The sequence below is a fragment of the Onychomys torridus genome, chromosome 4, assembly GCF_903995425.1.
Source record: "Onychomys torridus chromosome 4, mOncTor1.1, whole genome shotgun sequence".
Classification (NCBI taxonomy): domain Eukaryota; kingdom Metazoa; phylum Chordata; class Mammalia; order Rodentia; family Cricetidae; genus Onychomys; species Onychomys torridus.
The window spans coordinates 11,953,495-11,970,546 of NC_050446.1; the positions used below are offsets into that span (position 1 = coordinate 11,953,495).

The 17,052-nt window shown below is 52.7% G+C and overlaps 2 protein-coding genes across 5 annotated transcripts in view; both read right to left on the reverse strand.

The window, feature by feature from the left end:
* Positions 1-41: 41 nt before the first annotated feature.
* Cacfd1 (calcium channel flower domain containing 1) lies at positions 42-9,703 on the reverse strand. 3 transcript variants are annotated; one of them, XM_036183594.1, is made up of 5 exons: positions 9,513-9,703; positions 6,733-6,805; positions 5,299-5,424; positions 2,270-2,448; positions 42-1,948 (listed from the first exon to the last, which is right to left on the reverse strand). In XM_036183594.1, exons 1-5 carry the CDS (start codon positions 9,628-9,630, stop codon positions 1,647-1,649), a joined length of 798 nt encoding a protein of 265 aa, XP_036039487.1. In that variant the 5' UTR covers positions 9,631-9,703; the 3' UTR covers positions 42-1,646. The 3 variants fall into 3 exon arrangements, with proteins under 3 accessions (XP_036039487.1, XP_036039489.1, XP_036039488.1); XM_036183596.1 differs by having other exon boundaries at positions 1,794-1,948; positions 2,341-2,448; XM_036183595.1 differs by having other exon boundaries at positions 1,883-2,448.
* A 365-nt stretch (positions 9,704-10,068) lies between these two features.
* The window catches only part of Adamts13 (ADAM metallopeptidase with thrombospondin type 1 motif 13), a 33,474-nt gene continuing 26,490 nt past the window's right edge, over positions 10,069-17,052 (reverse strand). For both annotated transcript variants that reach the window (XM_036183269.1, XM_036183268.1), the window contains exons 24-29: positions 14,965-15,169; positions 13,927-14,239; positions 13,099-13,245; positions 12,636-12,812; positions 10,978-11,162; positions 10,069-10,415 (exon numbers count right to left, since the gene is read on the reverse strand). In XM_036183269.1, the coding sequence (XP_036039162.1) occupies positions 10,152-10,415; positions 10,978-11,162; positions 12,636-12,812; positions 13,099-13,245; positions 13,927-14,239; positions 14,965-15,169 (1,291 nt within the window). In that variant the 3' untranslated portion in view covers positions 10,069-10,151. The remainder of the gene's footprint in view (positions 10,416-10,977; positions 11,163-12,635; positions 12,813-13,098; positions 13,246-13,926; positions 14,240-14,964; positions 15,170-17,052) is intronic.

The window sequence follows — 17,052 nt, forward strand, 5'->3', positions numbered from 1 at the left end:
CAGTCACAGGCACTGAAGACAGATGACAGGTAGACTGTGCATACCAACTACAGCCTTGCTTTACTCCAAATGTAAGCTAACTAACAAACAAACCAGGGGTTGGGGGCAAAGGAAGTCACAGAAGATAGCCAGACACAGGCGAGCATGGGGCCCAGTCTGGGCTAGACAGTGCCCATGCTCAGAGGGCTCCACAGTCACTGTGCTTCCAGGAACCTCAGAATATAGGTGACTGTCCCACTCTGGTTTGTCTGAGGGCTTCTACCTTCACACCCCACCCCAGGCCTGCCCAGTACAAAATGGGTTTCCCTAGTGGGGTTCAATCTCAGCATAGATGTAGCCAGCGAGTTCCACTGCCAGGAGCAGAAGTGATCTGAATCTCATGCCTACACAAGTAACCAGAAGGGCAGGTAGGGCCTAGCTCCTCCTGGGAGGTAGACAGGTCTTACTGTGAACACAGGCCCCGACACACACAAACATACATACACAGAGCCCTTGAAGCCCATTCCTGCTTGAGAAAAACAGCCTCAGATGAATCCTGAAGATACATGTTCCACCAAGCTAGCTACACTGTGACATCTCTGCTACTCTGGGGTTCAGCATGGCCAGGCTCTCTGGAAAACTACTGCTGTCCCAGAGCCCACAGATCAAAGAGCCTCTATCCTAAATAGAATACTTACTACTCCTGGCCCCAAACACTGATGACCTAAAGAGTCCCTAGAAACTCAACAACTCCGGGACTGGGTCCCATGGAGCAGGCCCAGTTGAAGGTCTAGTGCAGGAGGGAGGCAGGGCTTAGCATTTTCCACATCATCCTCAGCCAGGCCACCAAACATGTGCCTAACAGCTAAGGACCCATCTAATTAGCCGCTAGTGCCAATATCACAGGACAGTAGGAAAAGGCAGCAGAGCAGAGGAAGGATGAGAGACAGCCAGGGTATGCCAGGTTCAGGGTAGCAACTCTCCAAACCCCAGCCACGCAGGCTTACTTGTGATCTGGTAACTGAGACAGGGCCAGCTCTTTGTGAGAGGTGGCTCTGGTCTCTGCCCAGTTCGTCAAAGGCTACAGGATACCAGAGGCAGGTTGGGAGGAATACCTGAGGTTGATCCCTACTAATAGTGAGCCTGTAACCACTGACAAAGAAGTTCTCACTGCAGGCTAGCAGTACACACACACACACACACACACACACACACACACACTTCCTAGCACCAAAACCTGAGCTGGGGGAGAGGCAGAACCTGGAGGTCAGGGTAAGGCCCGTGGGAGATGGAACAGCAAGGTGTCCTGAAATAGCTTGTCCAAGGCACCAACTTCCACCCAACCCTCTGGCCATTGCCAAAGCTACTCTTCTGGCCAGGAGGCTGAATCCTGGAAGTGCTGAAGACCCTCAAAGGACCAGCTGTCTCTCCTGCTCCTCAGGACAATGCTGTACTCATCCTCTGTGCTGAGGACAGTGCATGGGGCAGAACTGGAGCATCACCTGCCAGCAAGCTCAGATCTAAAAAGGATGAAGCCTGAAGTGGCGGGAGCCTGGGTGATAAGCCTCTTAACCAAGTGAGGACCAGTGTGTTCAGGAGTGGCTGCCCTTAGGTCTGGGAAGAGCAACCAGCACAGGAATCTGCACCACAGGCTGACAGGAATGAGTTCATCCTATCCATCCTATGGCCCAGGTCTTCAGTACCAGCGGGGCAGTAGCTCCAGGCTGAGAAGGTCCAGAGAACAGGGTAGGCACAGGAAGACTTGAGGCATGGGGACTTGCAGGGACTCCGCTTCCAGGCCATTTAACAGAGTTGACACTCAGCTTTCTCCAGACTTCACACAGAACCCACTGACAGTAGGCAATGCCCTGCCTCACTTCACAGCTCTCCCTCCAGAGTCTCAGCCAGCCTCTCCTCATCTGCCTGCTGCCTTTGCTGCTGGATCCGAGCATAAGAAATGGCATCACCCCTAGGGAGAGAAAAGTAGGTGTTCCATAGGCACAGCCCTCCCACCGCCAACTCCTGGGTTGCAACCCAGGTATGACCTGCAGGCAAATTCCCCCAGAACTGTGCTCCCCAGAGGCCACTGTCAAGAGACAGAGGGCTTGTTACTCTGATAGGGGTACATGCTGCCTGGCACTGACTGAGATAAAGGGGAGAGGTGGCAGCTGGCTACAGTGTCTGGCTAGAGGGCCCACCTAGGCCCCCGAGTTCTTGCCTCTGTTTCTGAAAGCACAGGTAAGTCACTTGTGGCTACTGTGCATAACTAGACAAAGGGTCCCACTCAGACCTTTCCCACTTGAGATGGGGTAGCAGAGGCAGCGGAGGAGGCCCCACCCTGGGGCTAGGATGCAGACGCACTTTTTGCCCAGGGCAGAGAGTCCATACAGCACTCCGGTGGCAAAGGCGATGGCGTTGCCCAGCAGTGTGGTCAGGGTCAGGCTCATGATGATGGGGACAATGGCCATCCTAGAAGAGAACAGAGGTCAAGGGTGCACTCCCACCCCATGTGATGCCCCTGTGTGATCCTCAAACTTCCCTTCTGGAGACAGAGTTTAAAACCATATCAGGTCTTTGTGGCAAGATCTGTGACCCACAAAGGGTTTAAAAAAAAAAAAAAAGGGGGGGGGGGCTGGGTCTATATGACCCCATTATTCATTAAAACAGAGAGGCTGAGCCCAGAGGACCAGGGGTATAGTCTATGTGTGCAGTCCTGTGACCGAGTTAATGTCTCAGGTCTCCATCCCCACTACATAGTGCGGTCAAACCTGAGATCCTGATGTCAATATGAAGACTGCTGGCCACTTATCCCACACCCACATCACAAGCACTTAATGGTTGCTCTTATCAGTACAGCAATCCTGGGCCAGCTGTATCTCAATAGGCAGCCTCTCAGTCGTCCCGTCCCCCGTCCCCCGCCCCCCCAGCTCACACACAGGGGAACACTGGGTCCAGTGCAGCTCTAGCTGGGGCTTCAGTAGCAGGCCAGCACCACCTGGTGGTGGGTCCGTTCCACCTAAGACCCTCTGCAGCTCCGTTTTGAGGGATAGGATTTTCTAACAAGAGGTGGACCCAGGAAGATTCTGGAGAGGAGGCACCTGGAGCAGGAGGATGACACTGAGCGCCAACTGCACTCCTTGGATTTCCGGTGTAGATTTCATTATAGCAGAAGTGCTTCAAAGTATGGAGGGTCCTGGACAGAGATGGTTGTGCTCATGGTACTCAGCAGACATTGACTAGAGTTCTGAGTCCCAAGCTCTGTGGGCCATGACAAGTCACAATGCCCAGTGTCAGGGCTTTAAGCATGACGAAGGTTGGCCACAGCTGTGTTTGGTAGGTGAGGTGTACTACCGTGTTTTCAATAGGATTATCTGTTTTATCAAAGTGGAAACCCGTCTTAAGTTGAGGATCCTCTATAATAAAATAATAGAAATCTCGAGGGAAAAGACCACAGGAGGAAAACCATTAACATTAAAGGCAAATAGCAGGCTGAAAAACCAGAATGGGAAACATAGCAAAGGATCTGAGGTCTTTAATACTGGGAACACACAGCCTGCAAATCAGACATTAGAGCTCTCATAAGAGCAGGACCAGAAACCTTTTGAGAAATGAATGTGAATACACAAGAGGGTATTCCTTAGACAACGAATATAAGTGTGAAAGTGGCACCAGGCACTGGGTGTAGAGAGGAGGGGCAGGACACCCAGATGGCCTCTCGGGAAAGAAACTGAGTCACGTATGTTAAGATCTTTTGAATGCCCATAACCTTTGGTCTGGTAATTCCACACCTGGAAACATCTCCTAAGGATGTCATCATGGTAGTTTTGGCAGACAGATGTTCACCAGACTTGAGTGACATTAGCTAACAAATTAAGACAAAGGCAGTATGTCCAGAGAATAAATGTGTTTAACATTAAAAAGAATGTCATAATCTTTGTGATAATACTGAAAATGTTGATACCTCAGCAAGCCAAAAAAGCAGGTACAAACCTTATAAGCAGGTATAGCAGTTATAAGCATGTTAAAGATGAGTTTCAAAAGTGTCTGGATTCAGACTAGAGGGACACATGCCAAAGAATTAATGGGTAGTAAGGTCTGGAGTGACCATTTTCTACTTTACAATGACTTTTGATAAACATACATTACGGTGAGCATCATGACAAGACAAGCCAGGTATGGTAACTTATGCCTTTAATCATAGCACTCAAGAGACAGAGACAGATGGATCTCTGTGAGATCAAGGCCAGCCTGGTCTACATAATGAGACTCTCTCAAATACAAAGGCGGGGGGTGGGGGGGAAGGGGTGAGAAGATGGCTTAGTTGGTAAACACCTGCTACACATGCATAAAGGCCTGTTTGGATCTCCATAAAAACAAGTACTTCAGGGCTGATGAGGTAAAGACAGGGGTATTCCTAGAGCTCACTGGCCAGGCAGTCTAGCCAAATTTGTGAGCTGCAGGTTCAGTAAGAGACCCTGTCTTTAAAAACAAGTGGAAAGTGACTGAGGAAAATGTCCACATCTGGATTCTACATGCATGTATACCTACATAAAGATATGTATGCACATGTGCGTGTGTGTGCATACACGCACACATCAAAGGACACCATGCTACACTGATTAGAACTTTGTGATCCTATGATCCCTTTAGATTCAAACACATCAGAAAAATGCCAGCAAGCACATGCTCATAGTACATTCTCACTGCCGAAGCCGCTGAGCCTCCACCAAGCTTTGGTCTAACCTGATCTTAAAGATACTATTGGTAATTGTGATTACTGCTTCGCTGAGCTCTCATGCAAAAGCCCTTCTCTAGAGGTTTCTGTGTATCCCATTTATCTCGGAAGTGGTGCAGTCTTATGACACACTGTACTTGTCTGAACCAGAAGGAGAAAAAACATATTTAGAGGAAAATGGTGTTTTCTGTTCTGCAATCTCATGACATCAAGGTTGGCCACACTCCTTTCAAGGCTGCACAATATCCACACAGATCTACTATGACCTGTCCGGCAACTCCCAGCTGCTTCCCCGTCCCGCCCCCAGCCCCCCTACTCCCCACACACACATGAACTGCTGCCAGCACCACAGATCTTGGAACACCTGTATGGCTGGAGCTGCCACTGGAGCTCAAGAAGGCGGCTCCTGGGTCCTATTCTTTAGCAGCTGTTATTGGATGCGCCAGTGGCTGTGTCCACAGCTATCAAATAAAAACTTCTGCAGGAAAGAAAGGTGTTCCTACCCCACCCACCTCACCAATACCTGCTTTAATCACCAGGAGTTTGGAGAACTATGCCATAGGGCCCGCCCAACAGCCCCTCACCCGCAGTAGAAAACAGCCTTCTGCCAGGAGCGCAGCCGGTCCACCTTCTCAGCCACTGTGTTTGCAAACTCCACAAACTGGCAGCAGAATGGTGCCTCACACAGCAAGAGGATGAAGGCGTTCATGCTACGGGGCAAAGGCAGAAAGGACAATGACAGCTGACAACCTGGGGCTGCAAAAGCCTTCATGCCAGTGCTCAGGAACACCACCCTGCCACAGGCCCTCTGCTTCTGGAAGCACCTAGATACCACAAGGAGCCAGTTTCTGCCAAGCAGTTCAACACCCCACCCCATTCCACTGCTGCAGCAGCATCCCTAACTGCCCGGGCATCCTGGAGGAAGATCCTTCCAACTATGCAATGAAGAACTAAGACCCTTGCCTCGATGTTATCCTGAGCCAGCAGCCATGTTCATCCACAGAACTTAGCCACACTGCCAGTTGCTAATGGCATCATCATAGTCGCCAACACTGTCATTGAGGGCAGGCTGTCCCCAACAGAAGTGCAAGGGCTGGCTGCACCCAGTTGCTGAGGACTACTCATGGCCTGAGGCCTGGGACCATGTGGGTCAGGCGGATAGATGCAAGGTAGTGGGCAGCCCATGCTGGGAGCTTGCACTCAGGTGCTTTCAATCCTTGCCCGGTTCTTGGGAACAGCTGTTACTGGTACTGAAGGCCTTTGCTCCCATAGGTGGGTAACGGTCATGATCAGACAACTGGGCCTGCCAGGCCCCACATTTGGAAGTGAAGTGCCGATGCCAGTCTGATTAACAGACACAGCTCTCGACCACTGCCTACCTCCCTAACCCACCACAGCTGCCAGTCTTCCAAATACCAGCTCACTGTTCCACCAGTCTGTACACAACCTCTACAGTCCCCATTCTTGCCACCTTGGGCCAGCCTCTGTACACATCACCACAAGACCCAAATTTCCCTGGCCTGAAGCCTAAGGCAGTACCTATACCTTCCCCTAAATGACTATGTAGCCCCTTGTAGGCACTAACAAATGCTAACTCACAGTGCTTCCCATGTGCCTTGAGCAGCCCTTACTCTGGTGCCCCTTTTCCTGGGATCCAGCTGGGTGATAAGGAGCTCACCTATGGATGCTATAACCACAGTTCCATCTGCATCTGCCCCAATAACTAGCCCTGCTCACCGCCTTACAGCTGACCATCTTCTCTCCCTCTTAGACCCTCAACTCTGACCTTACATATCATGGCTCTGCAGCTCCCAGAGGGAAGGGCCCATTGTTGTAGACAAAGGGTCTACAGTGTCTGTCTAGGCAGATGCTCAGCAACTGTATCTGTGACCTTATACCCAAAAAAGGCTCAGCTGGCTGTCACCCTGGCCCATAAATGCTGTGGGAGCAGGAAGGGGGATTTGACCTACATCACAGCCCTCAGACCCCACCGGGGCAGACCATTCACAGCTACTCACATCATCCACACGCCAGCTGCGATATTCAGAGGGTGGATGGTGACACAATTGAAGAGTCCAGAGATAGCACAGGCTTCAAAGCAAAAGACATGGGCAGGAGTTAGTGGAGTATGTGGTAGGGCTTGCAGAAGGCTGCTTGGACAGACACTGAGAACTCATGGGGCTCCCTTTAGATGCTAGGGTTTCCCTCAGCATCTCACCATCACTTGGGACAGCTCGGAGTAACTCAATAAGCCTACTTCTGAACCTCAAATCCAGCTACTTTCACACCTAAGGCTCTGATGGGCCAGCCCTTGGTTCCAAGCTATTATCAAAACCTCCCCAAGAGGTCAGGCCTGTTCTGCCTTCAACAAGAACCTTAGCAAGGGCCACCACCTATTGTCAACCACAAAGTAGGCTGCTCAAAAAGCCCTATTTGAGGTTGTTGCTGTTTATGCTTGCTTGGTTAGGGGTTTTGTTTTGTTTTGTTTTGTTTGAGACAGAGTCCTACTCTGTAGCCCAAGCCGACCTCAAACACTATCCTGCTTCTTCAGCCTCCTGGGGGCTGGGATTACAGACATGTGCCACTATGTCTGGCCACAGCTTGAATTTGGGTCAGGATAGAGATGCCTCTCATGATACACTGATGGGCATCAGGTAAGTCCTACATCTAAAACACCAGCCAAGTGACCCTGGGCATGTAGCCTTCTAAGCTCATTTCTCTCCTACTCATGGGCATGTTGTGTCCCAATACTAGAACAGCAAGACACCATGAGGAGACAGTGTGTCCCCTTCTTCCCCATAATATGACTTCACTCCAGTGTGCAGCCTGAGGCTCCTCTCCTGACTGCACCTCAGGGGTGCAGTCTACCACACCCACTCACAACCTGCAGCTGGCTTCACCAGGAAGTCCCTCCCGGGAACTCTGGGAGCCTCTGAGAACATTCCTGGGAGCTGCCCAGCCTGGCAGGACACATGTCCAGGTTGTCGCCAGGGAGGGGCAGAGTGTTTGCCCTCTGAGGCTGCAATTAGCAACCAACTCATTAAACTTGCAGCAGGCCCATGGCACCTGATCCCTCCACTGGTCTGGGATTCTGCCGTTTTCCTCTTTCCTGTGTTACACTATGCAAATGGAGGCTGATGCAGGAGAATGCACCAAATGACTGACTCTGAATGGCACAGTTCCTATGCCATCAAACCTCCTCCTCCAATAAAGAACTAAGCAGCACACATCCACATGTGGCTCTGGCAGCAAAACTTCCAGGGCCACAGTAATGAGGGACTACTCGAGCCTGTGTGTAGCTGAACCTGGTCTCATCTGAGGGGCTGCACTGCTGCCATCTGTATTCTAGCTACAGCTCCACTCAGCCCAGGCTGTCCTACACAGACAGATTGGGGAGGAGCAGGTCACAACCCAGATAAAGGGAAGTCCTTTGACAACCAAGGACTCAAACACATCCACTTGGAGTGCTATGTCCTCCATAAAAGGGAGATGTCACTATACAAGCCTTCTTTCTTTACACCTATTGTCTACAGATGCCTTTGGGACCAGGATAAATCCCTCCAAGGCCCCTTATTCTAAGAGAAGACAACCCTATGTCAGAGTGACTGGCTAAGACACAGCTCTTGTCAAAATCCCTACTGAATTTCTAAAGCAAACACACTTTTTCTTTCCCCCTGTGGTATGCCAGTACTCAAATCCTTGATGTCCCCAAATCTGAAGTCTCAGGGGACAATTGGAGTTAATGCCATGGGTCTCCCCTAAGGTTTCAACTATGGCTCAACCCAGGAGGGTTGGGGAGGCCTTCTGGAGTAGCACAGGACTGGGTGGGATTTCCAAAGCCAATCTATAAGTCACCTGGGTCACTGATGGCATCACCAAAATGGAGGGAGGGTGGTAGCATGTAGGTCACGGTCAGGATCTTCTTTGCTCCTGCACCACTTAATACCACTTTGAAATAGCTAACTGCACTGGAGAGGATTTGAACTCAAGCTCAGCAAATTCTCTCCAGAGCTGCCTTACCAGGGCAGCACATACCTAACCCCACCCTATCCACCTGAACTTTCAGCTGGATCCTCTGGACAGATGGAACTCCAAGATACTCCTTCAGGCAGGAGAGAAGATGGGTCTGCCCACCCACACAGTTTCTGCTCCTGTACCTGGTAGGCAATGGGATCCTCGGACCTTCCTTCCCTGAGACCAGCATTCCCCCTGGGCTTCTAGGAATTCACAATGAAAGGGACAGACAGAATTTAGGAAACACATTCGGTTCAAAGGTCTGCACGTAAGAGGTGGGCCTGCCTTCCTCTTTTATCCTTTTGGAGTTCTCTGGAACCTAAACTTAGGGAGTGTGAACTAGGGATTGGTGTGGAAGATACCAGGCCGGTGAGAAGCATTAGCAGAGCGTGGACAGCTAAAGAGGCGAAGTCTAAATAGACAGTGAGAAACCGATGAGAAGCCGCCTCTCCCTCACCCCCTGCCCAGCCAGGGGGCCATCTACCCCCTGGCACCATCTGACCCTCAAGCAAAGCCTGTGGCGACCTGCCCCCGCCCCCACTTATGAATAAGCTTTGCCCAAAGGCTGGGAATTAGGCAGTCCCACCCCCAGCCCAGGTGAGCTTCACCAGGACGGAGAGGACCAGGAAGAGGCAGACGCGCGTCCTCTGTGAGTCTCCGCTCCTCTGGACAAGGCCAGGTCAGCTTCGCCTCTGGCCATCGCGCTCCGGGAGGCAGAACGCAGGCCCGAGGCCAGGAGCCATGGCAACCCCGGGGACGCCCACTCCCAGGCCGCGGTACTCACACACGGCCCCCAGCACGCCCGCCAGGCGGCACAGCCAGCGGTACCACCACGTCATGCCCTCATCCTGAGCCGGCGGGGCAGGGCCGGCGGCCGCTCCGGCTGCCCCCGAGCCGCTCATGCTGCCGGGACGCTACGCTTTAGGAAGCGCGCAGCCCCAGGCGCGCACAAAGGGACGTGTCCACCCGCGCGCGGCCTTGTGGGAGAGGCGGCGATTAGCATAGGGGCGGACCCGCAGGCCAGTAGCGGCAAGCGGGGGAGGCGGCGGGCGGGTGGGCCGTGGGGGAGGGGGGGCGAACTGGTGTATATTGGCATAAGGGGCATGTTTACAGTTCGTTCAGCTTTCCTCGCCGCCGAGATCCAGCATATGATCTGCATTCAGACTGGCCTTTTCTCTTCCCAAGATTGGAAGACGTCGTCTAGAAGTGGCGAAGGCGGCCAGAGAACCCCGCCTTACCATAGAATGAGCTCTCAAGCCCAGCTAGGGCAGGTTATGCGAGGAAAACGCCAGCCAGGTTTCCTGTATCCTTTATTAGCAACTGGGGCTGGGACTGCTTGTCCGATCTCCACCTACCAGCCACCTAGAAAAGGTCCCTAAAAGAGATTCCCTAAGGCCGGCAGGCGTTAGACCCTCTCAAGAGGCTAGTGTTGCACCCTCCAAGACTGGTCACGTAAGTGTAGGGTTGCCTCTCTTTCCGGCGGTTGGAGAGAAATCTGAGATAGAGCCAGGCTGTTGTCCTGTTCTGGTGTCCTCAGTGGGATGGTCCAGTACTGACCCTGGAGGCTGGCATGCGCCTCCAGGAAACCAGGGCTAAACTCCAATTCAGCCTCGCTGCCTTCCGACTCCCAGTAGAGTGTCTGCTGCCCCCAAAATGTTGTGGTCCTCAGACTGTGGATATCCCTGATCTGGGGAGAAGCAAGTAGCCAGGACAAGCTATGAGTGATCATTATCTAGAATTTATAGACTCTTGGCTACTTAGAATCATGTTTGATTCTCACAGGAGCCCCGAGGGACACTATTCTGTCCAAGAAACTGAAGCTCAGAGACTTTGGGCCCCTTCCCCATGACACATAGTCAGGTACCAGAGCTGGAATCCTGCTCAGGTCTGATTCTGGAGTGATCTGATGCCTTGTAGAGCGTACAAACCCTCAACTCTACCTATGCTCTTCTGGGAAAAAAAAAAAAAAAAAAAGCCAGGCATGCACACGATGCTTTCACCCTGGGTCAACAGGCAGTCCACCCCAGGAAAGGGTAGATTTCCTTCTTGCAGGTAGAGCAGCAAGCAGTTGTTGCTGGTGAGTGAGTGGAGGAAACCCTCCTTCCCATTCTTTCAAATAATTTTGAAGTTTGGGGTGAAAAACTGAAAGGGTCCCCTAAACCCAGCACCCCCATCCTCCTTCCTAGGCACAGCTCTCCAGAATCATATTAAAAGTCACCCCACTTCTGTCCCCATCCTGGTGACCTCACCGAGACATAGTTGGTGTTGGTCCTCTCGGAGGCAGTGCCCATGTCACTGGCCAGGGCACGGATGGCAATGCGTGCCTGTGGGGCCACACTGATGAAGACCCGGCAGCTCTTTGCATTCCTCCCATCTGGGCTCCCTGGGGGACTCACAATTTCACCGCGAGGTCCGAAGAGCTGTCTGTCACATTCTACAGGCAACAACAAATGGACTGACTGGCTGTGGCCCACCTCAGGGAGACTACTGATACCAGGGTGGTCCCTAGCAGGCTCTCCTCTCCCTGCCGCTGCGCCTCCACGCTGACCGATTCTAATAGACTGGCTGCAGGCAGTGATCTGAAAGGAGCAGGTGGGGATGGCTCAGCAGATGAAGTGCTTTTACAAGCCTGACAACTGGAGTGTGATTCCCAGGACCCACATGGTGGGAGAGAACCTCTGACACCACCCCCTGCCTGACAATACACACATGCACAAAATTTTTGTTTTAAGGAAAGGAGGGCAGATGGGATGGCTCAGTGGATAAAAATATTGGTTCTTGCCACATAAGCCTGACAACCTGAGTTCAATCCCAGGAACCCACATAAAGAGGAAAGGAGAAAAGTAGCTCCATGGAGTGCCCTCTGTCCTCCACACCCACACCATGCACATGCCCACACACGTCCATCGGACACACATGATCATAATAAAGAAAATGATTTTTAAAGGAACTGAAAGGCTCCAAGCTTTTGGAAGCTCCACTGTGAGGAGAAGGGAACAGTGGCGTGCTTTAGGTCAGGGATTTTAAAAGAGGACTCAATGAACTTGTGCTACAAAGTACTTAAAATACAAAGCTGGCAGACCAGTTGAGTTCCGAATATGTCGTCTCCTGCTATCCTCAGTCGTCCGTAAGAACCCCACTTGCCTACACCTCCTAAACCTCCCTTAGGGCTGCTGATCTGCATGTGAGCAGTGAGAGGCAATAAGAATGCAGCCAGCGGGCTTCCCAGCAGGGCCCGCAGCACCTATGCACTTAGCCGTCAGCACAGCTTACTGCTGGTGGCAGCGAGGGCAAAGGGTGACACAGTAAACCTTTGCAGAGGCAATGCCCCTGCTGTACCACTGTCACATGAGGCCTGGGTCGTGCAGAAACGTCTGGAATCAGCAAGGTAAAAGACATCTTCAGTCACTTTGGACTTCTACATCAACCCCCTGAGGTGATCAAGAGGGTTCTTAGAGGATACTGTTTGGGCTCTTGGGTAAAACAGGAATCCATGAGATGCCTTCTGTCTGAGGAGTATGTAGTGCAGGCATCTTACTTGTGAGGGCCAGCATATACATATAAGCCACCAGAAGCAGGCTGAGGGAAAGTGGCTCACAGACCCGAGAGGACCTGGAAAGAGCTAAGAACCAAGGTCAAGGGAACGGGGGGCAGTGGCCTGAGGGATGGGACAAGGACATGGACCATATCTATGTCCACCCATCCAGCTTCATGGCCACAGAGGAACCCCATCCTGACCATTCGGAAGACATTGCCTGCTCCCAGTTTCCATCTTGGCCAGCTCTCTCCTGGCCTGCCCATGACCCTGTTGAAAATGCCCTGTCCACAGCAACACAGGCATAGCCACCCAGTGAGAAGGTGGGGGAGGCCCAGGCAGCCCCACGAGTAAGATGGCTGCGCTCCCTACCTCTGTAGACGGCCCCTGGGGCAGGTTGGCTCCTGTACTGTAGCAGGGCTCCTCCTCCTGGCAGCACACGGTGCTGCCTCACCACCAACGTGTTGGTTTTGGTGCTGAAAGTCATGCCAGACATCTTCCAGCATGTCTTCCTCCATGTGAACCTACCCCAAAGCAGCAACAGCTCCCCTAGAAAGGGTGAGGCAATGAGGAGCCAGCACCCCCACTCCAAGTCAGCAGCAGTGGCTCAGGGCTGAGTTCAAATCACCACTCTTACTAGCTAATGTGACTAAGTGGGGGCTTGTGACCAAAGCTCTCATCCCCCCAGTTTGCTATGTTATAAGAGATTCCCACACTCCAGGCGTGAAACAGCCTTAAAAATGCCAAGCAGGGGCATCCTGCCAGAAATGGGGTACAGTGGAGTTGTGCTGCAGGCCCCCAAGCTCAGCAGTTGCCCCCTTGCCTCTGGATGTACCTGCACTACACTTGAGGGTGCTCTCGAGGATTTGGAGGGTCACCACTTCACCTAGAGGCCGCCCAATGGCCACCACGCAGTCCTCCTGCCCTTGACCTCGCATGTCAATTGTTCCTGTGGGCTCCAGGTACTGCCTTCCACAAGCACCTAGAGGACGGAAGAGGAGTGAGGTGACTGGAGCAGAGCAGGGCTGATAGCTAGGGCTGGCAAAGGGTGAGAAAGGGGCTGTAAGTCAGAGCATCCAAGCACGAGGCCACTTCTACATGCTTTGGGGAAAGGGAGGCAGTGTGGTGTGTGGGCTTGGGGCTGCCTGGACCTGAGCTCCTGACCCTGCAACCTTCAGGTTATTTGAAGGGAACGGAAGTAAAAGTGTGGCTTCTGAACTGGAGAGATGGCTCAGTCGGTAAAGTGCTTCCTTGAAAGCTTGGGGACCCGATTCAACCCCCAGAACCTACATTTTAAAGGACAGGTATGGAGGTGTGCATTTAGTCCCAGCGCTAGGGAGGCAGAGACAGGTGAATCCCTGGGACTCGGCCAGCCAGCCTAATCTACTTGGGCAAACTCCAAGCCAATGAGAGAACCCTGTCTAAAACACGATCGATAGCTCCTGAGGAGTGACACCCAAGGTTGTCCTCTGGTCTACACACACACACACACACACACACACACACGCATGCACATACAAACATGAAAAAATGTGGCTTCCCTTTGCCAGATGGGAAGGAGGCCCTGAGCCCAGTGGCACATGGTTTAGTGCCTGAGTGCTTGTCCAGGCATGCCCAGGTCGAGATGCCAACCTCCCCAAGAGGAAGCAGGAATAAACCTAACCAGACTCTTCCAGGTTTTCCTGGAGCCCCAGAGACTGGGAGGCTGGGAAGAGGGTGCGGGCTTGGCCTTGGGGCTGGGACCACTCCAGAGAAGCAAGAGTGACAGCAGCCTGTGTCTGGCTGGGAAGAGTAGCTTCCTCGTGGGCTAGTGAGCTGGGGGTCTCCTGCCCTGCACAGGGTCCAGCCCAGCAGCCCCTCACTGTCACTGGCTTGGGTAGGTGCTGGCAGAAGCTGGCTGGCACAGGCACTTGGGCCTGGGGTCCAAGGCAGGTGTCATGCCGGCGCTGGATGCCATCTCCACAGGAGACAGAACACTGTTAGGAAAGAAGGAGAAGATCATGGTGACCCTCCCAAAGAGGAGGGTCCTGACCACAGGACAATGTGATGTAATGTCATTCCTTCACACCCTGGAAAATGGCAGGTGTCTCTGCTTTACAGATGAGGAGACTGGAACTAAAGAGATGCCTTTGTGGGGGCTCACATGTGTCTAAGACCTGAGATTCTGGTCTCGGTGTCCATCCATCACTGTCTCAGCCTCTTTGCCCCTCGGAGCCTTAAAGAAGGGACCAGGGTGACCTGTACCTATGTTTGTCCTGCCCTCCTGCAGTTCCTGTCCTCATCTGATGCCCAGATTCCTTCTGGCCAAAGCTAGGTGAGGTGGGGAGCAGGCCTCTGAGGACTGCAGTTTATCCTAGCTGTTCTGTCTCTATGCTGTCTCCCACTGTGCATGAACTCCTCCCAGGGGAACCAAGCTCTACCCCTGGTCTCTCTAGTGACTTGCTGGGTGCTTGTCACAAGGTGACACTGGTCTCTGTGGTAGCGAGGATTCCAGTATCTGCAGACGCCAGGCTTCTCTCAGCCCAGCCGCCTGGGTCTCCACGCCTTGCTGTGACCCTGGCTCCGAGTGTACACCATAGCAGACTCTCCCCTCCTTCCATGGGTCATAGTGAATCAGGACCACAGGCCCCTTCATGCACAAAGCTGGTGCTTTCCTTAGCCCCAACTAGAAGTCCCGGCATCAGTATCAGACCACCCTTACCTCTGTCCAGGTGCTGATGTGCCACCGGTAGGCACAGTCAGCAACGAGGCAGGGGACACTGGCCTGGGGCCGCACCAGAGCCTTACAGAAAGTTTCATCCACTTCACTGTCACGGCCTTGGTCAAGCTGCGTACAGGCCACTATTCGTGTGGCAATGCCAAGGCCACAGCTGGCTGAGCAGGGGCCAAGGGACAGGATTTTCCATCTGCAGGAACAGAAGATCCCAATGACAGCTGGGCCTTTATGAAGGCTGGATCACTGTGGGGGACTCTTGAAGGACCCTCAGCTCCTTCAACAATGGTTTGCACACATTCCCTGGCCACTGAAATGCCTACCTGGCCCTGGGTTTCCACTGACCTCACAAGCTGCAATGTTGCCCCTCATGCCCATGTCATTGGTTGGCCTGGTGCTGCTCTGGGACCCTGGGACCTCAGGGGTGTATGGTTTGCACCTTGCCGCCACTGGCATGTGACCCTGCATGACCCTTTGTCCTGGGGGGGGCTATCCTGTGCACTGCCAGACAGGCATGACTAGCTTCTGCCCAGTAGGAGCCAATAGCAAGTGTCCGTAATTGTGACTATTAAACTGAAGTTGCCTTCAAGACAGAATCATACCTGGCTGAGAAACTAGGGCCCTAGAAAGGAGAGAGACCATAGATGCTGATTACAGGGTGGCCACACAACACCCCAGGGGTAACCAGAACTCATGTGTGCATGCTGTCCCCATTTAAATGACAAAGAAGGAGAGAGACAGACAGACAGACAGACAGAAAGATTGATTTAGCTGGATGTAGTGGCACATGCCTACAATCCCAGCACCTGGGAGGTAAAGGCCTGAGGTTCAAGAATTCAAGGCTATCTTCAGCAGCATAGAGAGTTTGAGGCTAGCCTGACCTACATAAAAAGAAGGAGGAGGAGGAGGAGGAGGAGGAGGAGGAGAAAGAAAAAGAGAGAGAGAGACAGAGAGAAAGAAAGGAAGGAAGGAAGGAAGGAACAAACAAACCCTAGGTCATTCATAAATATGACATGCAGAAAAAGCAGACACATAGACCAGAAACTTTAGTGAAAACGAAGAGGACAAGACACATGTACTGTGGGTGTCAAGTAGATTCTAAGCTACAAAGTTTAAAATCATTACATACACGGAAGGAAAAGTCAACCTGATAAAAACCTGACAGTCTGTGGTGGTAGCGCTTCCGTTTCTGCGGGCAACGGCATCCCTGCTTTCCCATACACAGAGCCTGCCGGCCCCCCACAGCTGTGTTTGTAGAACTGACAACCCACCGGCCATTGTAGTTGAACCTCTTGTCCCATATCCAGCATGGCCTGCCAAGCAGCCCTGTTTTTCTACAGTGTCTCTGAGCTACTGCTTGGCCTTGAAATCTCCAGGGGTCTGCCTGGAGTTTGTGCACTAGGCATGCCCCATGCCTCTACCCACCTCCCTTACCTGGGAGGACAGGGCTCTGGGCTGCAGGCCTCATGGGACTCGGGGCGAGGCAATCCCTGGCACTGAGTGTCAGGCAGAATCTCTTCGTCGTCATCCTCACCACGAGCCTGGGCACAGTACAGGATTCTCCGTGCGAGCCCTCCCCCACAGCTCACACTACAGGCCGCCAGCTTGTAATGCCACCTGGGAAAAACTGAAGTTAGCGGGACCCAAAGGGCAACATACCTTCCTCTCATTTCTCCAAGGGGAAGAAATAGGTTGGAAAGGGCATGGAGAGCTTTTGCCCCACCAGGAGGTTCAGGACGGTGGACAGAGTTTTCAAAGCAGCCCACTTCACAGAAGGGGAAGCTGAGGGTAGAGGTTGGGTCCAAAAGGCTGGAGGGGGAAAGTCAGAGTACCCAAAGGAACCTGCAAAGGTATCTGTCTGTAATGGAAATCCTAGCACTGGCCTCACCCTGGAACCTGCCACCAGCCCTGCAAACTTTCCTACCTGCCATGGTTGGCTCTGTTGCCCCAGACACTGCTCACCACACTGTCTCATTCATTGTCCATCACCCCCAATGTCAGTTCCAGGAGGGCTAGGACATCTTTTTACTTTGCCATTACTGTGTCCTCTGACTGCAGATAGCGCCTGGGCATAGC